Source organism: Syzygium oleosum, unplaced genomic scaffold (assembly GCF_021117445.2).
Source record: "Syzygium oleosum isolate NSW1041296 unplaced genomic scaffold, Sole_v2.1 Sole_v2.26, whole genome shotgun sequence".
Classification (NCBI taxonomy): Eukaryota; Viridiplantae; Streptophyta; class Magnoliopsida; order Myrtales; family Myrtaceae; genus Syzygium; species Syzygium oleosum.
In genome coordinates this window covers 1,757,379-1,783,578 of record NW_026607510.1, presented here as the reverse complement: position 1 = coordinate 1,783,578, position 26,200 = coordinate 1,757,379, and the positions used below count along the sequence as shown (strand labels likewise).

Genomic DNA, 26,200 nt, shown 5'->3' with positions numbered 1-26,200 from the left:
TTGAGGTTTTGAGAAGAATAATACACTATTTCGATTTGTATTACACTTAATATAATATTTTGTACTTATCGAATTAAAGACATATTCTGTATACCTTGGGCAATTTAATGTAAAGCATCACTTGACTTTGCTGATCACTTTACTCACATCAACCTCTTTGGGAATTGTGGTCCCCCATGAAAGAAGCACACAAATGCACCATCATCATTCAACATGCTTTGGAGTTATCTAACTAAGGTTGTGTGCTTCTTCTCCTCTTTTTTTTTTAGGTATATGCCGATCCAATTGTCACGGGAAAATTACCTAATCAATCATAAATTTATTGTACGGATGTCAATTCAGTCCTAAATTTCCCAATTTAATCCTTGAACTTTGCCCGAAATTTTAATTAGTCATTCTGACAAATTTTCGTCGAAGATCGCTAGAAAGAACTGATTGGACAATTTCCACTACAAAAAAACAAGGGATTAGCGACGAATTTTGCGACGAAAAATTTAGCAAAATCCATCGCAAATCGAATTTGCGACGAAATTAGCGACGGAAAAAATTCCGTTGCTAATAGGGCGTCGCAAAATTTTGCGACGGAAAAAATTCGTCGCAAATTAGTCACGAACACTATCCGTCGCAAAATTCGTCACAAATAATTCGTCGCAAATTTCGTCGCAAAATTCCACTACAAAAAAATGAGGATTTAGCGACGAATTTTGCGACGAAAAAAATTCCGTCGCTAATTCGGCGTCGCAAAATTTAGCGACGAAAAATATCAATTTTCGTCGCTAATTTGCGACAAAATATATTCGTCGCAAATTATTCGTTGCAAAATTTGTCACAAAAGTCGTCGCTAATTATTCGTCGCAAAATTCGTCGCTAATTATTCGTCGCAAAATTCGTCGCTACTTATTCATCGCAAAATTCGTCACTAATTATTAGTCGCAAAATTCGTCACAAATTATTCGTCACAAAATTCGTCGCAAAATTCGTCGCTAATTATTCGTCAGAAATTATTCGTCGCTAATTATTCATCGCAAAATTCGTCGCTAATTATTTATCGCTAATTATTCGTGGCAAAATTCGTCGCTAATTTCAACCAAAAAAAAAATTCATCGCTAATTTGCCAATTTTTTTTGGGTCAGTAATTTTTTTTTTGGTCAATAATAGCAGGGAAAATTTCAATCAAGGACCCCAAGTGGGGTCAAATTACCAAAAGAGGGCCCAAAGTGAACATAGTGTCAAATAAGGGCCTGAAGTACCCAATCAGTCTCAAATAAGGACCCGAAGTGCCCAAAAAGTCTCAAATAAGGGCCTGGGTCGCCGATCGGCCAAAATGACCATCGACCGGCGAGAAAGTTACTATTCCGGCACCGGAACAGTAACTTTTTCAATTTTTTTATTATTTTTTCCTTTCTGTTTTTCTTTTTCTGTTTTTTTTCTTTTCCTTTTCCTTTTCTTTTTTTTTTCTTCTCTTCCTCCGCCGGCCATGCGCCGAGGCGTGAGGTCGCCGCCTCAGGCGAGGCCGCCCTCGCTCGCGTCCCGGGCGAGGCCGCCGTCGTCACTTTGGCCCCAGGCGGCTGAGGTCGGCCTCGCCCGATTCTTGCGGCGAGGCTCGACCTCGCTTCGGCGTCGGGCGAGGCCGACCTTGCCGTTGCGAGCGAGGCAGAGCCTCGCTCGACGCCGTCGAGGTCGGGCCTCGCCGGCCCCGACGAGGTCGAGCCCTCGCCAGAACTGGCGAGGCTCGACCTCGCCGGCCTCGCCCTTGCAGGCGAGACCGGCCTCTCCCGACGCCGGCGAGGTCAAGCCTCGCCAGCGGCCGGTGGGGCCGAGCCCTCGCCGACAACTGGCGAGGCCGACCTCAGCCAGCCCAGGCGAGGGCGGCCCTCGTCCGACGCCGGTGAGGGCGGCCTTGCCTGAGGCCGGCGGGAAGAGAAGAAAAAAAAAAGAAAAGGAAAAGGTAAAGAAAAAAAAACAGAAAAGGAAAAACAGAAAGGAAAAAATAAAAAAAAATTTAAAAAGTTACTATTCCTGTGCCGGAATAGTAACATTCTCGCCGACCGGTGGGCATTTTTGGCCTACCAAATACCCGTGCCCTTATTTGAGACTTTTTAAGGCACTTCCTGATCCTTATTTGAGGCATCGACGATACTTCATACCCTTATTCGACACTACTGTTCACTTTGGATCCTCTTTTGGGAATTTGACCCCACTTAGGGTCCTTAGTAGAAATTGTCCCATAATAGCAACGAATTTTTATTAATTCTTTAGCGACGAACTCTGCGACGAATATTGTTTAAGGACGACTTCGATTTTAAATCTAATTAACAGCAAAATTAATTCCTACAATTTATATTTAACATTGATTAAGCACTTAATAACATCAAAATATTATAATAATATGAAAATGAAATACATTCATCTGCATTTTCCACAAGAATGACATATATACTTTTCTTTATAGTACACATAATGAAAGAATAAATAATCTTGAGCACTTTAAAGCACTTGCTTAAGCAACCTCGGGGTGGCAATTCTTTCCAGGGTAGGAACATATTGGGCCAACTGCACTTCTGGCACTGAAGATGCTGAAGCAAAGCTTATCCCCGATATGTATGAAAAGATACTTCCAATCTTGCGCCCACTCTGCTTTCTCCTATAAGGTTTGCATGAAGTGCTTCATCACCTCCTCCAAAGAAGTGACATTCACTTGTTGACATACAATGCGATACTCAAAAGTCCCACGAGCCCAGAGAAGAAAGTGAAATACCTACAATTGCCAAAATTTCGCATCCAAAATTAAAAGGATTGCACTTAGAACATTTATATATCTTTAGGCCATGAAAGCAATTGCTAGAAATTTCTGGTGACACATTTTCAGTCTAATTGATCCTCTGAAAGAGCAAATTAAGAAGCCTAGATTAACGGACCTACCAATCAATATGCACACCGCACAAGGTTAGATTGGCTCTCATTGTACAATGATGTGTAATAATCCTCTTCTCTAATGTCCAGTGTATCCCGCCTCAAAGTAACCTGCAGGGAAAGTGAAGAGAGCAGGAAGCGGTGGATTTAAGTTAAAAATCTTCGACATGCCGAATTGAAATTGTACACATATGCAAGAGAACTCACAATTCTAGGTGGAAGTGCAAGATCAGCAGCTCTTCCCTTTTTTGTGCGTCTCAGCAAAATGTTTTTCAAAATTGTGTTTTAGTAATATCATTGCTCGCCTTCTGCCAACGGCATTTCCATGTGCTTGTATAGGATTCACTATATACTAGATAGAATATATACTCCATATCAGAGTTCAAATGAAAACATTCCATATGATTTGCCCAAAAAAAAAAGAGAGAGAGGCCAAAGGACCAATGAAAATGCAACTCACTCGATTCCACCAACAAAAGTGCCGTACGGAACCGTGAGAGCATTCAGGACATTGTTTTGAGGAACTGCAAATGAACAACAGACTTACAAAATAGGTAACAAAGGAAAAATACATTCACTGAACTCAGTGCATGCAATCAGCAGGTGAAGCTCTAAGACCAATCGATAAAGTTAATGCAGAAAACAAAGAGTGAGATTGCATTAACGAAGATAATGAAAGTGAAGTCAACCCAGACAACAAACAAAATTGAAGAGGAATTCCTCACATATAATGGCAAAAGGAAATAAAAATTAGAAAGATCATCTGAGTAAAAGATGCATCCATCTATTGTGTACACCCTCAGTCTATAGTATTTGTGATGTTCTTCAGAGTATACCTATATCTTTACTCTGCCAAACATATCCCACATAGAACTCTTCTTTAAATTATACCTATTTGATGCTTCACTCTTAAAAGCAATAAGATGTCATTAGCAATATAAACTAGATATAGGAGCTACAAGCTCCACAATGGCCCCACTATCCAAACTTTCAAGGTCTTTACATCAAGAAGGCGATATCTACTCTATCATTTAGGAGAAGAATCTAACATCCCAAAAAAAAAAATTCTTTAACAGGCATGATGCTTGATAGTTCACCATTTTGGATATGTCATTGCCACTCAATCAAAGATAAAGAGATTCTTCAATTTCTCTTTTCTTTGCAGTTTTCCCCCTGGCAGGATGATCATCAATTTAGGGACATTCTCCACTACGGTACCCAAGAGGGTGCAACCCACCAAATCATGTCAAATACAACATACAAATCAATAGCATCCACATATCTACTACCAACTGTAGACCAAGATTTTGAAGGTTAGGGATATATTCAGAAACAAATTTTGTGCATGCTTCAATGAATAATGATATGAGATAACAGCCCTTAAACACGTATCTCACAGGGCAAGATACAAGTATGGACTTGTTCTCTAAATGGAACATCCACCATGGTGGGAGATATTCCAGTAATAGTTGCATCAAGATCAAGACGTCCTGTGAGAACTACGTAGCAACATGAGATCTGAATCATGTCACACTCTTAACCTAGAGTCTCGATAACTCTAAATAATGTGGAAAATATAACCCGATTATCTTGTGATTGAAACTTTACATACCTATAATCAAGTGTTCTGCAATCACAATCTTGACATAAGTAGAATGAATACGGCACAATTCGAAGAAAACGGTCCCGAAAAGTTTATTGCAGGACAATGTGATTGACTACAGAAGGTGAATAACAATTAACCACTCGTATAAAATAGAAACTTACAAGAGAGTAGAGCTCCCCAACACGATTTTGAAGAGGTGTTCCACTTAAAGCCCATCTGTATGAAGACTCCAGTCCGAGAACTGCTTTTGCAGTATTACATCGCCTATCTTTGACAAAGTGAGCCTACATTGAATAAAATTGCATAGGCATAAGTGGGAAATGTACATGCAGATGAATGTTCAAAGATCACGAAGCAAATCATACTAAGAGATCCCGGATAGAAGTTTTTTTGATAAATTGTGGAAAAGAACATGCATATACGGTTCCCTAAAAGTAATCAAACCTTCAATCGAAAGGCCTAATCTTACAGAAATTTGTCTTGCCAAGAGCAAATTAACGCATTCATGCGTGGCTTCACCCAGCCAAACAAAATAACGAATCACGTGTTGCCAGCATGGACATATCGAAATCTTTATATCGGTTACAAAGCATTGAACTATGTTAGCACTCATATCACCGCAAGATACTCCCATTCACTCACCTCATCCAAAATAATGCGCTCCCACTTCACTGAGTGTAAAAGCGACTTCCCCACACGATGGCTTTGATCATCCTCCAAATCACTAATGTTCTCTACTGTAGATTCTATATCTCTTTGTTGCGTTGCCTGTCTGCCTTTCTTCTTTACTTGCGTTGCCTGTCGTGCCCAAATTATCCGCCTGCAATAAAAATCAAGAAACTCATCAAACCAAAACGCAACGTCAAACGAACCAAAAAAACATTCCTACAAGCAACCTCAGACCCAGAAGTGCAAAATCTGCCTCTGGGTTTTCATCTCACGACTGTCGATTTCTTCTCTCAATTTACCCAAAATTCCAACGAAATCGACTCGGAAAACTCACGGTGTTCACGGTGCTCTCGAGATTCTGAGCAACACCGTAGGCCGAGAAGATGAGCAGGAACCCACAACTCAGGATATGGACATCACGGGCATGGCCTCTCGGAGGCGACGCAGCCGGCGGGGCCTCGGCGGCGACCAGCAGAGCCTCCTCGTCGGAAGCCTCGGCCTCCTCCTCCGGAGCGGCGATCTCTCGGTCCTCTTGCGCCGCCTCCTCCGCCTCTAATTTCTCGGGGAGCTCCTCCTTGCCCTCGACGGGGGGAGGAGCCGCCGCCCCTTCGGGCTCTGCGGCCTCTAGGGCTCCGGAGGCCATGGCGAGGAGTCGCCGGAGGAAGCGCAGGGGGGGAAGGGGGTACCGAAAACCCTAGCGAGCGCGAGAGGTTTGGGGGTGTGGGGGGAGGGAAGAAGGAGAAGGAGAAGCGGAAGCACGGGGTGAGGGGATCTGAGGAATCACCAGAGAGAGACTGAGATAGAAAATGGGGGTGAGGGCGGGCAAAGCAAATTTTTGCGACGGAATTTCTTTTCCGTCGCTAATTTGCGACAGATTTAGCGACGATCTTTTAAAAAAAAATTAAAAAATCAAATTTTTACAAAAAAAAGAAAATAAAAAAAAATAAAAATTAATTAAGAAATTTGATTTTTTAAAAATAAAAAATATTTAAATTTTTTTTTATTTTTTTATCTAAAATAAAGTCATGAGATTAAAATCATTTTCTAATGAAATCTAAACATCAGAAAACGATTTTCATCGTATGTCACCAAACAAATAAAAACTAAGCGTATTCATGGAAAATGATTTTCCGAAAAACACTTTGCTTTATCATTAAGTTTTCTGAAAAATAAACGTACCCTTAGAGTGATTACCAACTTCTCCTCTAACAAGTTTACCATATTGCATTACCAACTCCTAATTAAGTTACTTACCAATGTTTATTTTCATTTTTTTTCTACACCAATTCTCTAATCTCTAACCAAACAAAGCTTCTGTCATTGTTTACGAACTTTTATTTACATTTCTTACCAATAATTTAAATTTACCGAGTATTATATGAAACTATCAGCCTAGCTTTCTTTGCGTGATTTGGGTAAATTTTTTCCAATCAAATCAATTAATTTTGGATTACCAAATCTCAATTGAGTTATTAGCATTTATTTGTTATTTTCTCAAATTTACTAGCTTTTTATTAAGTTGCTACTTTTATTTGCATTGGTTTCCAACTTTTTAAATTTGCTAGCTCTTTTAGAAATTACTAACTTTTATTAGAGTGATTACCAACTTTTTTCGATCAAGTTACTAACTAGTTTTATGTTACCTTCTTTTATTTGAGTTACTTACCAATGTTTATTTGGTTTTCTATTTTGAAATGACCGACTTTTCTTATCTCTAACAAAAATACATTTCTAATTTTCTACCAGCTTTGAATTTACCTTCTATTACATGAAATTATCAACTTTTTTGTGTGCCTCATTAACTTTTGCCCAATTAAGTTACCAATTAGTTTTGGATTGTCAACTCTAATTTGAGTTGTTTACCCATTTGGTTTTTTAACTTACCAATTTTTATATTGAGTCATGCTTCTTTTTGCATGACTTACTAATCCAATTTTACGATTTAATACCAATTAATTTTCTATTACTAACTGTTATTTTACTTAATTACTAAAATTTATTTGATTTTTTCGTCGCTAAATCTATCGCTAATTAGCGACGAATTTTTTTTCCGTGGCGAAATCTAAATCCGTGGCTAATTTTCCGTGGCTAAATCCACTTTTTGACTGTTTTTCGTCGCAAATTAGCGACGAATTTTTTTTCCGTCGCTAATTTGCGACGAATTTTTTTCAGTCGCTAAATTCGTCGCAAATTTGCGACGGATTTTTTTTTCCGTCGCAAAGTTGCGTCCAATTTTATTTGCGCCGGATTTATTTTCCGTCGCAAATTTGCGACGGATTTTGTGACGGATTTATTTTTCCGTAGCAAATTTGCGACGGATTTATTTTCCGTCGCAAATTTGCGTCCGATTTTATTTCCGGCGCAAATTTGCGACGGATTTTTTTTTCCGTCCCAAATTTGCGACGGAATTATTTTCCGTCGCAAATTTGCGTCCGATTTTATTTCCGGCGCATATTTGCGACGGATTTATTTTTCGTCGCAAATTTGCGACGGATTTATTTTCCGTCGCTAATTTGCGACGAATTTTTATTTCGTGGCAAATTCCGTCGCAAATTAGCGACGGAAAAAAAAAATCCGTCGCAAATTTTTGTGTCAAAATCCATGTTTTTTTGTAGTGTTCCTCCTATGACCACCATAAACAATTATATGAAAACCAATTTCAGACAAATCCTTATACATAGAGATAACTAATCAATGAAGTGTCTGACACAACCCTAAACCAAGAAAAGCTCAAGAAAAATCTAATCCTCGCGCTTTTTGAGACAGAATCCAAGAAAATACTGCACCGTTGCTAAGAAGTTCATGGCTTCCATTATGACCTCCTCCTTCGACCTCTCATTCCGCGATTGGACCCAAGTAATGGCCACTCCCTTAAACTCATGTCGGTGCTATCTACTGGGAAAATGTCCTCCTCCCTTCTCTGTCCGTGAGATCTCGCCATCGATTCTTCATCTTGAATCATCGTCGTCCTTCGATCAGCATCACGACTCCGAGTGTTCTCTTCCTCTTGCCCCACTTCTTTCCTCGTAGTTTGATCAGTTCCAACTTGATTGCCGGCATCGTTGTTTCGCATGGAGGGGAATACATTTTGACCATCACTCGGTGCGCTTGAAACTTCAGGCAATCCTGACAATCTTTTTGCTTTTGACGGATGGATGGTTATGCTGATTTCGCCTGCAAGAACATCATAGCTTTCCCCTCTTCGTGATCCCTTTGCCGATTTTGGATCTTCGACCCTCGCCATTTGGCCATTAGGAACGACATTCTCTCTCTCTTGTTCGGAGTCGACCCTCACCCTTCGATCATCACCAACATCATCCTCGATTTCCCTTCGACGCGATCCCTCTGTCGATTCTTGATCTTTGGCCGTCATCATCCGATCTGTCGCGGAAGCCAATCGATCGAACAATAAAATAGACAAAATAAGAAAATAAATCAGATACCAGATTTACGTTGTTCGATCGTAATGACCTACGTCCACGGGGAGAGCAGAACGGAATTCCACTATAGATTAAGCGATACAACTCTCACGAAGAAATTACACAAATCTTACACAAGAATTAATTAGCAGAAGCTCCTCTTTGATAATCTTCACAAATAACATCTCATTTTTATTTATAGACAAGAATTGGATCCAAAGTAAGAAACATCATTTTAGAAAACCTTCTCCAACTAGAAAATCATTCAATTAGGAAACCTATTCAAAATAGAAAACCTACTTGAATTAGGAAACTTTTCTATTCGGGCTCAAACTCAAGACATATTTTAACACGATTATTAGCAACATCATCCTCTCCCTCTCGTTCGGCGTAGACCCTTGCAGTTTGATCATTTCCTGCTTGATCAGCAGCAGTGCTGCTTTGCAAGCCAAAAAGTACTCCTTTGGAGTTCGCGTAAACAAGGAAAAATCCGGTACTGAGTAATCAAGTTGCGGACGCGATTGCGACGGTCTTGATGTTTCTCCAAACTATTCGCCATTATCACTCGTATATTGGGAATCTTCTGTTGGTTCCATCGGATGAAGGAGAGAAGAGAGTTCTCTCGGTTATCTTGGAAACAAAAACTTGTGTAGCTTCAGTGGAAAACACAATCTTAAAGTGGTGATTTCTATCCGAAACTCTTCGATATAAAATATATAATGGCTCGTGGAGGTTTGATTTGCAGGTACCAATCTCTTATATGAAGCATGACCTGAGCCCCCGGTTCTTGAAAAACGGTCATTCGTTTTTCTCACTTTTTTTTACTTAGACTTTCAAGAAAGTTGAACAAGTTAGATGTACAAATCAACAAAAACACTTCTTTACTTGTTTCCTTTTATCATGAAAACCGAACACAATATACACAATTTAGTCGATAAAGCTATATATCTTGATGCATTCGGAACCTTCGCGCATAATGCAATCTCAGTTATTTTACAAGAATGACCGAATTATTCAAAATCATTGCTAAGTGACATCACATATTCTTATTGTGGCACCAAATGGGACTCACATATTATAAATTCTCATTTTTGCAGTTTGACATATCATTAGTTTTACTTATTTGTTGAACCAAGCTTATCATTGCTGGCACTATTCTATCTCGCACCTTACCCAAATCAATTTGTTTGCAACTACACTTTTGGTGCCCTCTTTTCATCACACTTCATCGTAATGAGCCCTATGTGCCAAAAGAACTACCATCTATCTATACGTACATTTATCTATTTACGTTACACGACACGTGCAGACAAATCTGTACTCGCAATCTAGGAGTGGCTGGCAATTTGGCAATTATGCAATCTGACATTAATGTGGGAAGCCTTATCATTATTTTTTCTCGTTAGCTCACTTTTTACTTTTACTAAATAGTTCTACAAAGTCTGACATTAATGTGCTTGACTCGGTTCGGCTTTTGTAAAATGGGCATGACTCCTATTTTGTCTGAGCCAATTGGAGTGCCAGGATCGATCTTAACTATTGACATGTGCTCTATCCAAATATCTCATCTCATTAGATAATACAAATGAGTCACTTCAACTAGTTGAGCGATCCGTTGTTCGTGACATGTTTGAGATGATATTCATTAATACTAAGCACTTTCTCCGTGGATGCATAAAATTAAGTGATTACACATGAATGCAAAATAATGGTAGGGGATCGAATTTGGGAGTAGTTGCTCGATTGTTGAATACATGTCAAACTTGCACAGATAAGAATAATGCGGAAGAGATACTTAAGCAATATTTATATATTTCGTTGTAGATATAACGGAGATTTTTTTTTGTCAAAGTATATATAATGGAGATATATTGATACTCTTGAGAGATATAGAGAATCAAGGGAAATATCCTAACTATCTCTAACAAAGGGCTTGTTTGTTAAGTTGAAAGAAAAGCATATCCAAAGTAGTAAACGGCCAAGTGGAAGCTACCTTCTGACCAAAGAAAAAGAGAGGAAAAGCTACCCATTTATTTTAACACTGCTTGAGGACAAAATAGTTTCCTATATTCTCTTAGCTGAGCGAGTTTTGAATTCATCCTCATTATTTACAGACTTCATAGTAATTTGTCCCTGCCACTCTTAAAAAGGGAGAATTTATTTGAGCAGCTTATATGAAATCGATTTGCTTTCTATATTTGAAATATAAGTTGAGCACCCGATTTATGCTATCTCTGGTACTAGAGCTACGGCGTTTTCTTCTTCTTTTAGTAGATTGTGCATAGAGAGGATTTGTGTACTTAGGTACCGTTAATTGCAAGGTAATTTTAGGAAATTAGAAGCGAGACAAAATCATGCCGACTTAATTATATGGACTATAGAATCTAGGCACATGCTACGTCCATGCCTAAAATTAAGTGATTAAAGTATGAATGCAAAATAATAATAATAATAATGATGATGATGATGATGATAATGATAATGATAATAATGTATTTGTATATTCACAGGAATAAAAGCAACAACTGTAAAACCTTGCCTCAGAGTCAGATAGAATTTCATTAGACTTATAAACGAACAACAAAAGAAGAAAAGAAAAAGAAAAAGAAAAAGGATAAGTTGGCTCTTCCTCTCAAATACGTGACGATCCAAATTTTTAAACAAACAATAACAGAAAGGATAAAAAGATAAGTTGCCTAAACCAATCAACGAGTGCCTAATCCTCGCGCTTTGCGAGACAGATTCCAAGAGAATACTGCATGCATTCTCTCGCTCTGACTTCCGTGACGATCACCTCCACTGTTCCTTCTTTCTCCATCTTGGCTTCCTTGAAAAAAGGAAAAAAGACTAATCACGCTGGCTTCCTTTACCAGAGCGCGAGAAACCACAAACTTCTTAAGCTATGATTGCATTTGTTTTCTTGAAATCTCTCTCACGAAGCGACTTTTATGGTTTTGTCTGGCACTTCATCAATGGGTTCTCTCCGTGTATACGGTTCTGTGTGAATTTTGACACTTTCTGTACTTGCATTCGACCTAAGAAAAGATATCCAAGAAATACAAGGGAGACAACTAAAACTAAACTTCAGAGGCAAGAAAAAATAACGATTGTCGAAGGGAATTGGCTAGTCCTCCCCCATGCATATTTCATGCATCGATACTAAATAACGAGAACATGGAAACTCCGATGCTGAGTAAAATCTATAGAATTTGCAGAATTTGAACGAAAACATAAAAAGAAATCAATCATGATCAAAGTCCTAGTCATTCCTGAACAGTTTGCAAATCAATGTGACGAGAGACCGACTTTCCTCCCTTCCCCTCGACTTCATGCTCCTTTCCTTTCAATGGCGCCGCTCCGTCGGTCGATTTTGGTTTTGCGGCCAAGCCAAAATATTCCTCCAGCGTTGGGGTGAAGTAGGAAAAATTATGGCCATCGTCCCGATTGAAAACCTCCTTGATTATCTCAAGAGCAGTCTTTCCACTGAAAAGCTTGTAAGTATTCTCCTTGCAGTCATAGTCTCTCGGTCCATTCGTGAGCGTGGCCAGCGACTTTGTGGAACAATTTGGTTGCTGTTGTGCCACGGTGGAGGAGTCGGATTTAGTTGGGAAGATGCCTCCAGAATGCGAGTTGTTCTGAGACATGATTAACTGAAAGAATCTACCATGGAGTTTATATAGAACTCCCTTTTTTGGGTAAGGAGGATTATATACTCAGACTACGCGATTCCTAAATCCTAATATGTAAAGGTTTCCTAATCTAGTTATGACTCCTAGTGCAGGTCGTTCTTTAAGGGTTTGAACTCCTTATTGGCTTAAAAAACTTACTTGGATAATCACCTATGTGGATTTCTTTGACCGTGCTTATCAAATAATTTGATATATCAAAATCGGACTCTTTCTCAATAAATAAATTGATTGTTGTTGTTTGCAAAATATGCCTGCAGAAATAGATGGGTCCAATGGGGTTGAGGTCTAGTTCAATCCTAATTTTGCCATTAAAAGTTGCTCATAAAGGAATTTTAATTGATTAATTTTCGATTTCAAACGAGCTAAGGTTTATTTCTTCGTATCCCTTGTTTTTGGCTATCCTTTAGACCGAGAATATATGTGTGTGTCCATCTATTAATTAATTAAAGTGAATGTTACTTGCTTGTCGTCGTGTCACGTGACTCAATTTCATGTGAAGTTATCATTAAGATAGTAACTATATATATGGAGATATTACGAATGACTGTACTAAATCGTTTCAAATGTTTATTGAGTACGTTATGTATATCGTGGAGTTAACTGGAGCATGAAAAGTATGGATATATTTTGTGGGGTGAAGATAGGAGCACACTTTGCTTTATACATCAGTATTTTAGTTGATACTTGATTTGATGTATGAGATGAAAAACTAAACCAACATTATTGAATGAATTAAGCTATTGCTTATAATGCAATTGAAAGAACAAATAAATGTTATGAGAGCAACAAACTCATATATACTTGATGTTAAATAAAATAACTCGACGTTATCCAAATAAACATAAGCCGTGTAGGATGAACATTATATTCATGCTTTTAATATCCTAAGGGTATGTTTGTTTCATTGATAATTTCATGATAAAGGAAATTAATTTCCGTCAAAATCATTTTTAAAGAAAACAATCTATATTGCACACAGAGTTTTAGCGAGAGAATTGAAAGAAATAAGTTTTTATAGTTATTTAAGCTATATGAAATCAATTTACTTTATATATTTGAAATATAAGTTAAGCACCAGATTTGTGATATATCTGATACTAGAGCTAGGGCGTTTGTGTGTAGTAGGTTATGCATAGAAAGGATTTGTGTACTTAGGGCATTTATATATAGAGAGAAAGCGGGTGTTAATCAATGTTTAGGTACTTTTAATTGCAAGGTAATTTTAGGAAATTAAAAGTGAGACAAAATTGTGCTGACTTAATTATATGGACTAGAATCTAGGCACATGCTACATCCATGCGTAAAATTAATTGATTAAAGTATGAATGCAAAATAATAATAATAATAATAATAATAATAATAATAATAATAATAATAATAATTGTATATGCATATGAATAATAACAACAACAGTAAAACCTTGCCTCAGAGTCAATAAAATTTCATTAGATTTATAAACAAAACAACAAAAGAAAAATAAGAAAAATAAAAGATAAGTTGGCTCTTCCTCTCAAATATGTGACGATCCAAATTTCCAAACTTTTCTGGAAAATCTAACCCTTCATTTGCCATCGCCAAATCTTATTTTCACAAGAAAAATCGAACCCTCCATGGGACTCACAGAATTAAAAGTGATAATTTCATGAAAGTCAATTTCACATAAGACCTTATGCTAAGAGAGACCAATCAACGAGTGCCTAACGAAACCCTAAAGCTTCATAAGGAACCAATCCTCATGCTCTGTGAGACAGATTCCAAGAAAATACTGCGCCGTTGCTAAGAAGTTTATGGCTTTTCCTACTCTGACTTCCGTGACGATCACCTCCTCTGTTCCTTCTTTTTCATCTTGACTTCCTTTTCCAGAGTGAGAGAAACCATAAACTTCTTGGCTATGATTGCATTTATTTTCTTGGAATCTCTCTCGCGACGCGTGAGGATTAGTTCCTTCTTGGGCTTTTCTTGGTTTAGGGTTTTGGCAGGGACTTCATCAACGGGTTCTTTCCGTGTATATGGTTTTGTGTGAATTTGACTTTTAAAGACACTTACTATACTTGCATTCAACCTAAGAAAAGATATCCATGAAACACAAGGAGACAACTGAAACTAAACTTTAGAGGCACGAAAATATAATGATTGTCGAAGGGAATTGGCTAGTTCTCCCCGCAGGCATGTTTCATGCATCAATACTAAATAACCAAAACATGGAACTGCTCCGGTGATGAGTAAAATCTATATGCTTCCAAAATATGAACAAAAAACATAAAAAGAAATCAATCATGATCAAAGTCCTAGTTATTCCTAAACAGTTTGCAAATCAATGTGGAGGAGAGACCGACTTTCCTCCCTTCTCCTCGACTTCTTGCTCCTTTCCTTTCGATGGTGCCGCTCCGTCGGTCGATTTTGGTTTCACAGGCAAGCCATAATATTCCTCCGGCGTTCTCGTGAAGTAGGAAAAATTAGGGCCATCATCCCGATCATGAACCTCCTTGATTATCTGAATAGCTGTCTTTTTGCCAAAAAGCTTGTAAGTACGCTCTCCGCCGTCATCGTCTCTCGATCCATCCATGAGCGCAGCTGGCAGCTGTGTGGAATGATTTTTTTGTTGTCGTGCCATGGTGGAGTCGGGTTTCGTTGGGAAGATGTCTCCAAAATGCGAGCCGTTCTGAGACATGATCAACTGAAAGAATTTCCTATGGAGTTTATGAAGAACTCCCTTTGTTTGGTCAAGACAATTATATATTCAGACTATGCGATTCTTGAATCCTAATAGGCAAAGGTTTCCTAATCTAACTATGAATCCTAATGCAAGTCGTCCTTTAAGTGTTAGACGTCCTTGTCGGTTTAGAAAGCATAATTGGATAATCACTTATGTGGATTTCTAGTTTTATTACCCCTGCGATGCATTTTTTTAACATTTTAAATCAGAAGATAGAGAGGAGCATATATATATTTATTTATCCAGTAATATAACTACACTGTTTGTATCATAACTATAGGCTTTATTAGCAATGCACTAGCAAAATAATAAATTATTGTAGATTAGAGAAAAGGAAAAGTTATTGTTCGTGATCGTTTTCCAATCAGAATAGATTAATCACTAATTTAATTGGATAATCACCTATGAGGATTTCTAGTTTTATCACCCATTCGATGCATTTTTTTCTTAATTTTAAATCAGAAGACAGAGAGGAGTAAATTATATATCCAGTAATATAACTACAATGTTTGTATCATGACTAAAGGTTCTCTTTATTAGTAATGTATTAGCAAATTAATGGATTATTGTAGATTAGAGAAAAAGAAAAGGTATTGTTCGTGATCGCTTTCCAATTAGAATAGTTAATCACTAACTTAGTTGGATAATCACCAATGTGGATTTCTAGTTTTATTACCCCTGCGATGCATATTTTATTTTAAATCAAAAAATAGAGAGGAGCAAATATATATCCAATAATATTGCTACAATGTTTGTATCATAACTTAAAGGTTCTCTTTATTAGTAATGTACTAGCAGAATAATGGATTATTGTAGATTAGAGAAAAAGAAAAGGTATTGCTCGTGATCGTTTTCCAATCAGAATGGATTAGTCGCCGTAACGATCTCAAAGATAATTTAGCCCACAAATTGGAAATCTCAAAAAGAGGGACGACAATTGATAGACTCTTAAAAATTGAAAAGACTCTAGTAAAATAATGTATGTATCTAATATCTTGTTGTTTGTAAGAGATTGCCCAAAGGCCAAGTCGACAATTTTGACAGTGTAGAGAAAAATTCTTAATTAAAAGTCGACCAGAACAAACTGCAGAAAAGAAAATTAAAGAGAATTGAAAGAAGAAGGTGTCACGCCCCGAACCCCAATGGGCTCGCAACACCCCTACGACGGTCGTATCGAACGCGACGTCCCAGGAAGCGTCGCCAACCCATACGAATCACCCACATGTATACGCAAGCGAAAGCGAAATATAACAACCCAGACAGTAAACGACGACAAAAGGATAGTATTTGCACAAATCAACAATTGCATTTCATATACTTGGCACCGGCTTACAACCTTCATTTACACCACAACCATCCAGGCTACTAACTTCAAACCACGTTCATCAAAAATGGGCGGTGGTTGGTCAACTTATCTCCTCTACAAAACAGGGCGCTCAAAAGACGAGATAACCCGACTTATCCTCGTTCCCCGTGGTACCTGACGGCGTCTCCAACTCGGTCACGATCGCGAATCTGAAATTGTTTATAATTCAACAATGAGAATAAATCTCAATAAGCAGACAACCTAAACCCCACATAGGTCAATGCGTACTCAGACGAGCCTCAGCATGCAATCTAACAATTGACATATTTGAATTCACATAAAAACACTTACCTTGCCTCAAATCACACGCCAACTCTGCACGTTAGTCAAATTACTATTAATATAATAACACCCAATGTACATATCACTATCACCCGAGCGACATACACACGTGCATTCACCAAATTCAATCAAGTACATTGCACATGCGCATCCATCCAACTTTCTCATGACCCGGGTCAACACCCCTGTTGACACCTATTTTTAATTTGCCCAAAATTAATTGCACAAAATTTAGAAGTTAATTTTCTTTGATTCCTAAAACAAAAAATATTTCTATTTAAATGCATTGCATATAGAAATTAGGCACATTTGTATTACTAGAGTCTACTAGAGTGTTTAAAAAAAAAAAGAATTTCTGAGTTGGGCGGGGTCGGGGTCGGGCCCGGCCCTTTTCTTTTTCCTCTTTCTTTCCCCCGGCGGGCTTCGGCCCTTTTCTTTTCTTCCCCCCCACCCCCCCGCGCGGGCCCAGCCCGCTTTTCTTTTTTTCCTTTTTCTCCCCCCGCGCGGCTGGGCCTGGCCCGGCCCAGCCCCTTCTCCTCCTTCCTTCTCCCCCTCCCGGCCATCCCTTTCGCCTCCCCTGTTCTGGCCGCAGGGTGATGCACGGCGGCGCAGCTCCGCACCGTCCCTATCCGGCCAGAGCAGGGCTGGGGGAGCACGCTAACGGGACTGGCATTAATTGCCAGTCCCGTCTTCCCCGATTTCCCGGGCTCTCCTCTCCCCCTTCTTCCTCTCTTCCTCACGGCACTGAACCGGCCCCCCCTGCTCTGCACCGGCCTAAGTGGCCGCGAAAGTCATGGGTCAGAGTAGGCCGGTACAGGCCGTCGTCAGCGTGCTTGGGGAGCAGGTGAGACGCGTTCGCCGGCTATAAAAGCCGAAGAGAGAGAGAGAGGCCGGGGTCGGCCATTTTCAGAGAGAGAAAACAGAGAAGAGAGAGACAGAGAGAAGTCAGAGAGAAAAGAGAGAGAAAGAGGACAGGTTTGTGTGTTTTGCAGGTCTTAACAGCCTCGTCTTCGCCTGCAGAGCAGTCGGAAATCCCTTGGACGCGTCGTCAACTGGTGAGCTCTCTCTCGGCCTCGGTGTTGCTCTGTTCACCCTTGTTTCTGTGCCTGGTTTGGCCGGGACTCGTGCCGGCCGTTTCGCGCGAATCTCGGCCCATACCGTCGTTCCTTATAGCCCGTGTGTCATCACCAAAGGTAAGCTAGGCCGTCGGAGCCGACCAGGTCGCCGGAGAAGGTCGAAATGTCCCTATTTTAGTCATGCCTGCCAACTGTTTGTTAAAATGTCTCAAAGAGACCAGTTTGTGTTTGAGCTTCGCCGGAGAGTAGGGGGCCAAACGGTGACTCAACCGACTCAGGTAGGTGTCGTGAAGATTACCAGAGTCCAGATAAAGCTGAATCGTGGTCTGGGTACGTCGGCCAAGCTCCGATCGACGTCCGGATTAACGAACTCTGATCGGGTCTTGACCGGCGACTGTTCCGACCGGATCTCCGGCGATCAAGCTCCGGGCTCTCTTCAACTTGATGTCCTGAAGAGAGTGGTGCCACTGGCCGGACGAAACAGCCGGCAAATTGCCGGAATTTCGTCCGGTCAGTGGCCCCTCCCGGCATCTGAGACACGAGGGCCGGCTGAACCGGCCGGTTCATTGGATCGGGTCGGTCAGACCCGATCCGGATCCGATTACCCGATCCGAATCAGTCGATTCGGGTAGGTTTCGCGGATTCGGGTCGGTCCCAACCGGATCCGAATCCGATGACCCGACCCGATTCAACCGATTTGACCCGGGTCAACGCCCTGGGTCGGATCTGTTGACCCGGGTCGGATCCGACCCGGATCTGCGACCTGACCCGGTTTTATTTTATTTATATTATATTATATTTATTTTATTATATTATTTTATTTTAAAAAAAATTTAAAAAATTAAATTTTTTTTTTCTTTTCTTTTTCTTCTTTTCCGTATTTATTTTACTTTATTTTTTTATTATTTTTTTAAAAAATTCTTTTTCTCTTTTTCTTTTTCTCTTTCCTAAATTATGTGATATACCTAAGTGTTTTAATTTATTGTTGTATTATTATGCATGTTTTTATAATTGCATAAATTGTCATGTTTAAATTAGATATGCCTATAGAGTTGTGCAGTAGTATTTTGCATGTTGTCTTTACTACTGTTTTATTATTATTATGCATGATTTTCATTAAAATATAATTGCATGAATTGTTGTGTTTTGAATGTCGTCTGACTTAGTTAGGATTAGAACCTAAGGCTGCATATCTATTTTGACTGCTGATCGTCTATGATTATGCACTCGCTTGATCACCTCACATGTTAGGAGAAAGGTCCTAAAATCAATCCAAATTGCCTGACAAATATTTTCAGAAATGAACAGGGTAAAAAGGTACCGAAAGGGCATTAGTTATCCAACTAGTGTAACCAAGTCCCCGAACTCAGTTAATCTCTGGTTCGCAGGAATAGGGTGATTCTCCCATCACCTTATTTGGGTTTCTAATCGACCCATCCCAAATTGATTAGTGACGACTCCTTGGTATAAACCACTTGCATGTTAAACACTTAAATCCTAAGTAGCGATATGGTATGGGCTTGGGAGAGCCCGAGTTAAGTCCCGAACCTAGACTTAGCACGTACCAGGCGAGCCCCCCCTTTTTGCATGTTGCCGATAAAGAAAGCGGGAGGTCGGTCGCGACAGACTGGCGACTCCGCTGGGGAGCTCACCATTTTTTAAAGCGGACTTAAGCCAAAATTTTTTATCCTGTTCAAAATAATCTTTGTTTGGCAGCAAGGATTCTAGGTATGACCCTGACATTTAGGTGTTATTTGTTCTTACGGGTTCAAATTGATTGTTTATGAATTGTTGTGCATGCTTTAATGATTTAGCACTACACTGTTGCACACACGACCACGCTGCCGGACCTGGGCTGCGATAAGGCATTTTAGGATGGTGTTAAGAAAGATACGACCTCGAACGCGAGCCCGCGATGTAGAGGTTGCCTTTCTTTTCCCCGAAATTTATTTCTAAAAAATCGTAAAGAAATATCTTTAGCCGTTATTCGCGTGACTATACAATATTCCTTTCGATTTGGCCGAGGTTAAAAGGACTTGACACCAACGCAAGACTGCGACGGTCAGGCATCCTTCTAATTTCATTTTGCTGAACCAGTCTAGATAGAAATCGAACCTCACTCCTCATGTGCATGTTGTTGTGATTGACATGGTTCCAGGGAAAATAAGTTTTCTATTTCTGCACTTTACGATTTGTCTATTTTCGTATATCTCGGTCGGTCCATGATTAGTGTAGGTTAGTTGTGGTTTTAATACCGTAATCGTTTTGGAAGAAATAGTTACTAAAATTTTTTTAGAATACTTACTTCCAATTCGTACCTTTATTTTTATAAACACATTACAAATCATTGTTTTCCCATACGATTTCTTGTCATTTTCAAAAAAAGGAGAAAATTGTGTATAAATAAAAAAAAACGCACCCCGGTAACACTACCAGCGCTTCGGCCTGGTGGTACCCGGGAGTGAAGGTGGTCCGAGGCGACAGGGGTTCGAACCCTAGGGACGCCGTTTGTAATGAATATATAAATAAAAACCTTTTTTGCTTCAGATATTTTTTGCAAATAACGAAAATACGTGATAGACAGATGCAATACTAGACTAAGTCATGGACTAATCATTTATGAGATTTTATATTCATTCGTTGACATTTTTTAACAGGTAATTACGAATTATACCAACCCACCAAGTAAAAATGGCTGAAAAAGATATGACAACTCGTGTGGCGGATGTCACGCCCCGTACTCTACCGGAATGCAACATCCCGTCAACGGTCGATTATGGTGCAACGCTCCCAGGAAGCATTGCCGACCCAACGCCCAATCAGAGATCAAACACATACGGAAGCAACGTATATAAATTAATATATACACCCATACAATAAATCGCATGAGACTAAGGATAGCCAAGCAATAAACAACGATCAACGCAGAAAATATGTACATACTTATATCACTATTTTAAAACTCTTTTTACAGTGCTCCCAACAACTCAAATAAAACACCAACTCCTAGGAATAACCAAACAGCCACTTCTCCGACCTGCTCCGTCTCCACAGGGGTGCACGCTCAACGACCGCTGGATGAAATGCAGCATCCCAAAAAGTGGTGGTGTCCTCGGCATCCTACGGCTGGTGTGACATCCCGAATTTCGGCCCATTTTTGGGTTTTATAAAACGCGTAATTTGTCAGTGTGCTTATAGTAAAATCTCGCCCGGGAACTGATCACTCCCTGTTATCATTTTAAATTAGAGATTTCGCTAGAATCGCACTCGATCGAATTTGGCCGTTATTTAGAGCCCAAACTTTGGTGTCGAATTTCTCGGAGTTCCGGGACGAATTTAATTGGACGGTGTCGATATTATTGCGGCCAGCGTCGGTATTACCCGGAGTATGTGAAAAGTGGATTTTTGATCGGGTGCGGATTTGGACTGGTAGACCTCCCTCGTGGTGTGTTTTGGCATATTTTATTTTGGCCATTTTCCTATATTATTAATTAGGATTATTGGGGACCGTTAGATCGTTTTTGGGTTTGAACCGTGTCCGTTGGATCACACTCGAGTGAGAGGTTTGACTTTGAGTCTCTCTCTCTCTCCTCTCTCCTCTGCGCGCCGCGTCTGCCCCCCATTGCGTGCACGTCTCCCTCCCCCCTTCCCCATGCAACTCTCTCTCTCCTCTTTCTTTTTCTTTTCTTTTCCTTTCTCTCTCTCTCTCTCTTCTCCTCTTCTTCTTCTTCGTTCGCTTCTTTTCCCCCTGACTGGTTCTGCTCCGCCGTGCCCTGCTCGCCGACCGCCGTTCCGCCTCCGCCCGATGCCGCCCCACCAGCCGCCGATGCCGCCGTCCTCCACGCGCCGCCGTGTCGCCCGGTAGCCCCGCCCGACTCTACCTTCTCCTCCTCCCGAGCGCGTGAGCTCGGCTCGCCGCCGTTCCCGCTGCCGCGAGTCTCCGCTGCGTCGCCTAGCCGCCCCCGTCGTCGCTACTCGCCGGCCAGCTCGCCGCCGCCGCCGCCCCCTTCTCGGCCCCAGCTTCTCTCTCCATCACCCTCGCCCTCACCGCCCAGGCCGACCTCCATCTCTCCTCCAGCTCGTCGCCGTCGCATTTGCCCATTGCCGCCGTCGCCGCGCTATACCGCCATCCCGCCTACCCCCTCGGCCTCCTCTCTCTCTCTCCCTCTCGCCCCCACCTCGACCGACCTCCACCCTCCTGCAGCTCGTCGTCGCCGCTCGCCACCACCGCGCAGCCGTCGCCGCCGCCGCCGGTTGCCGCCCCGACCAGCTAGCCCGGCCAAGGGCTGGCCGGCCAAGGCCGTGGCCAAGCAACTCCGGGCCGGCCAGAGCCGTAGCCAACCCAGGCCAGCCCCGGTCGTAGCCAAGCGAGCCCGAGCCGGCGGGCCGTGGCCGAAGCTCGCCGCCGGCGCCGTGCCCGTCCGATCCGACCAGCCCGTCTCCCGTCCGACTAGTGCGCGTCGCCCGTGCGCCCCGGCACGCCGCACGGCCATCGCGCTCGCTCGCCCAGGCACGCCGATTAGGCCATTGTGCCCGCGTTGGCCGGCCACCGCGCTGTTCGCCGCGCCCGCGCCCGATCCCGATCTTTGTTCACCCGGGCCATTTTGGGCCCGAGTCGACTTTTCTCGGGCCAAACTTAGGTAAGTGACTTCCTAAACCCTACCTAGTACTTTGGGTATTTTTAAACTTGTTTAGGATGTGATTAGTATCGGGTTAGAAATTAATTTAGGCGTGGGCTAATTAGATTGAGTGTGCCCGATTTATGAATTATTGTGGTGATAATTGTGTGGCTAATTTAGTGATTGACTGAGGTAAATAGCATGACTAAATTGTCGTGGCGCTTGTGGGTGAATTGGAATCAATTGAATGTGTTGACTTGAATGTCGGGTTGGTGGGCCGATGTGGGGAGCATGAATTGAGTTGACTGATGTGGCGTGCTAGATTGACATTGGTAAAAGGGTGGTGATTGAAATTGATTTATATGACTAAGAGCATAGTGAATTTTGTATTGTGGTGCATGTGCATGAGAAAAGCCCGGATCGATCGGAGGGCTGAGCCTGAGGCGTGTTTACGCGGGCTGTGAAAGGTGAGTTAGACCTGAGGCGTAGGTTACGCGGGTCATTGGAAAGGAAAAAATGTCCTGAGGCGTGGTTACGCGGGACGAAGCTCGGCTTGATCTAAGGGCTGACCTGAGGCGCAGTAGCGCGGGTCGTGGGAAAGTGTGAAATGTCCAGTGAGGGACGGAGCCCGGCTTGATCTGAGGGCTGACCTGAGGCGCAGTAGCGCGGGTCGTGGGAAAGTGTGAAATGTCCAGTGAGGGACAGAGCCCGGCTTGATCTGAGGGCTGAGCTGAGGCGCAGTAGCACGGGTCGTGGGAAAGTGTGAAATGTCCAGTGAGGGACGGAGCCCGGCTTGATCTGAGGGCTGACCTGAGGCGCAGTAGCGCGGGTCGTGAGAATGGGCCTGAGGCGCAGTGGCGCGGGCAGTGTGAAAAGACCTGGGAGGTCGTGAGAAAGTTGGCTGGACCACGCATGTTGCATAGTGTTTGATTATGAGGTGAATACTGCTAGGCATGGTATGGGACGTGCCCAAGTGGTTTTACCTTATAATCGAGACACGCGCGAGTGTTATTGTATGATGCATAGAAAATTTCCTTGTGTGATCTGAATATGAGCTCTGCTGGATGCACTAATGTGATTTGACTAATGTACAGTGTGGGCATGTGATTGGATGGCGAGGTAAGTCCATTGATGTGAATTATATATATGTTATCGGTTAGATTGCATGTTACAACTTGTCTGGGTACGCATTGGCCTATGTGGGGTATAGGGGATTGCTTATTGAGACTCGTTCTCACAGTTATTATATAACCATTTTCAGATCTGCGACCGTGATTGATTGGAGACGCCACCAGGATATCTCGGGGATGGAGGACGGGTCAAGTTACCCCATATTTTGTGTGCCCCTCTTTTGTATAGCGAAGTAGGATACCCCACCACTATTTCCTTTTGATGTTGTGTATTTGGAATTATTGTTTTGTGCTATCCCTTTGTCATATTTTATTATTTGCGTTGTTTTAAATTCGCTTCCGCTTGCCTTTATCGTTGGGTGTTTCGTTTGGGTCGGCGACGCGTCCTGGGACGTTGCGTTCAATACGACCGTTGAAGGGGTGTCGCGAGCCCGTTGGGGTCCGGGGCGTGACATCCCTGTTGATTTGGTATCAGAGCAAGGTTAGCTCGAACCAAGATGGTCGAAACTGAAGTGATAAGGAGCGATGACTTTGGGGTAGTCAGTTAAGGAGTCTTGTGTGCCATGCGTACCCCAGATAGTATGATTGTGATTGCTGAGTGATTTTATGCAATATTATATGAGGTGCAGTTGCGTCAGGACTTGAGGTAAGTGCACGAACTTTGTTGGTTGTGATTGGGTGTTGTTTGTGAGTGGCTACCTACTTAGTGAATTATTGTTGTGATTCACTACCTAGAGCTTAGACTGGTATAATTGGCCTAGGTCTTTAATTCTCGAGGGGAATTATAACAGGTAAGTGGATAGTGTGAATCCTGTGAATAAGAGTAGCTGAGGAAGAGGTCGAGGTCGTGTAGGTCCGCAAGTTAGAGTTGTGGGGGATTCCAGATGGGATGAGATTTTGAGGGCACTCGAGGGAGTTGGAATTTTAATGGGAAGGCAAACTGAGGAGTGAAATGCTACTGTTGCTACTAATGCCACTGATGCTGAGGCCATTATTGTCGCCGTTAATGGAAATGTTGGGAATCAAGGTCAAGGGCAAGTTAATGCAGCCAGATAGATGCGTCAGCTGGTTGGAAAATATTTGAAATCGAAACCTCTGAAGTTCGATGGTAAAGGTGACCCTGAGGCTACATTGCTTTGGAGGTATTCGGGTGCACTGGTGAGGAGAAAGTGACCCTGGCTATATATCAACTTTAAGGAAATGTAAATGATTGGTAAGAGGGCCCCCGAAGTGGGATATTTCATAGGGCATATTTCCAAGCTGGGGTATCGTTATCGAGGCCTTCAATGGGAGGTACTTTTAGAGAGCGCGTGAGGACAGAAAATGACAGAGTTTCTTCGGCTTCACTAAAATTGAAAGTCAGTCGATCAGTACGAGGTAGAGTTAGTAAGGTTGTTTAAGTACGCACCAAGGATAGTTAATGATCGTGTGGATAGGACAAGGAGGTTCCGGGATGGACTGAAACCGAACCTCCGCAGTCAGTTGATGTTAATGAACTTAAGGGATTGTAATGAGCTGTATGATAAGGCTTAAACGGTTGAAAGGGATATGAATAAGAGGGTTACCGTATATGGATCGCGGTACGCGCCGGCTAGGGACAATAGGAACTTTGGAATGAAGTCTATGACAGAGAATCGGAGATTTGTCCCTTTAGTAAGAAAGGACTTTGGGAAGCCGAGTTACTACTCCAATACCGCATGTCGATCTTGTGGAAAGAGGCACGGGAATGGCCCCTGCCCAGGTGGACCTGGAGTGTATTTTGGATGTGGCCAACATGGTCACCAAGTGAGAAACTACCCGAACCGATAAGCTAGATCGTTAATACGGCAACAACAACCGCAAGTAGGACATTAAGCGAGAGCTGCCTCGCGTAATAACCAGATTAACCGCAGGCACAAGGAAAGATGTACGCGGTGGTTGGGAAGGAATCAGAGGATTTGTCTTGAAAGTCTGGATGCGTTATGTGATGATAGTGGGTGCAATAAGAGAGGATTTTGAAATTATAACTTGAATGGTCATGTAAGACTTATAATCACTTATGGTGAATAGGTGCAATCATTTTAAGGATTTCTGAATTACTGATGACATTTTTGGACTGGTTTGGAAGGATGAGTGTTGCTTAGAAATTTCAGATTTTGTAAAGAATCGATGTGATTTGTTTTGGGAGACTGTGGATTAAAATTGGATGGGTTGAGTTTTGTCTTTGAGATATAGGAAGATAATTATTTTGTGGTTGACTAGTTGGTTGAGGAACCAAGACTAAAGGATATAGTCGAAGTGTGTAACCTTCCCGATGTCTTTCCTCAGGAATTGCCGGGATTGCTACTTGATAGTGAAGTGGAGTTGTGGTTGAGTTGGCCCTAGGAACGGAACCAATTTCGAAAGCGCCCTATAGGATGTCACTGTCGGAATTGAAAGAATTGAAAGTCCAAATGCAAGAGTTGTCGGATAAAGGCTTCATTCGCCCTAGTGCGTCTTCATGGAGAGCACCAGTGTTATTCGTGAGGAAAAATGATGGATCATTACGGTTGTGCATTAACTACAGACAGCTGAACCAGGTGACCATTAAGAATAAGTACCCGTTGCCAAGGATAGATAACATATTTGATCAGTTACAAGAGGCGTCAGTGTTTTCTAAGATCGATTTGAAGACTGGCTATCACCAATTGAGGATCAAGAAGGAGGACGTGCCGAAGTCGGCATTTAGGACGAGGT

The 26,200-nt window shown here is 41.7% G+C and overlaps 1 protein-coding gene across 8 annotated transcripts; it reads right to left on the bottom strand.

Annotated features, from left to right (window-relative positions):
- Positions 1-2,366: 2,366 nt before the first annotated feature.
- LOC115681064 (uncharacterized) lies at positions 2,367-5,948 on the bottom strand. 8 transcript variants are annotated; one of them, XR_008814477.1, is made up of 7 exons: positions 5,423-5,948; positions 5,162-5,339; positions 4,526-4,803; positions 3,374-3,437; positions 3,121-3,265; positions 2,923-3,024; positions 2,367-2,758 (listed from the first exon to the last, which is right to left on the bottom strand). XR_008814477.1 is itself a non-coding variant. In XM_056303087.1 (2 exons), the coding sequence occupies exons 1-2, from the start codon at positions 5,829-5,831 to the stop codon at positions 5,244-5,246; spliced, it is 405 nt and encodes a 134-aa protein (XP_056159062.1). In that variant the 5' UTR covers positions 5,832-5,941; the 3' UTR covers positions 4,882-5,243. The 8 variants fall into 8 exon arrangements, 1 of the variants encoding a protein (XP_056159062.1); XR_008814473.1 differs by having other exon boundaries at positions 2,919-3,024; positions 5,523-5,947; XR_008814471.1 differs by having other exon boundaries at positions 5,523-5,947.
- Between the last annotated feature and the right edge of the window lie 20,252 nt (positions 5,949-26,200).

Coding starts and splice junctions, on each gene's coding strand:
- LOC115681064 (XM_056303087.1), bottom strand. CDS start 5,831: ATGGCCTCCGGAGCCCTAGAGGCCGCAGAGCCCGAAGGGGCGGCGGCT. Junction 5,340..5,522: donor TCGAGAGCACCGTGAACACC/GTGAGTTTTCCG, acceptor TTTTTATTGCAG/GCGGATAATTTGGGCACGAC.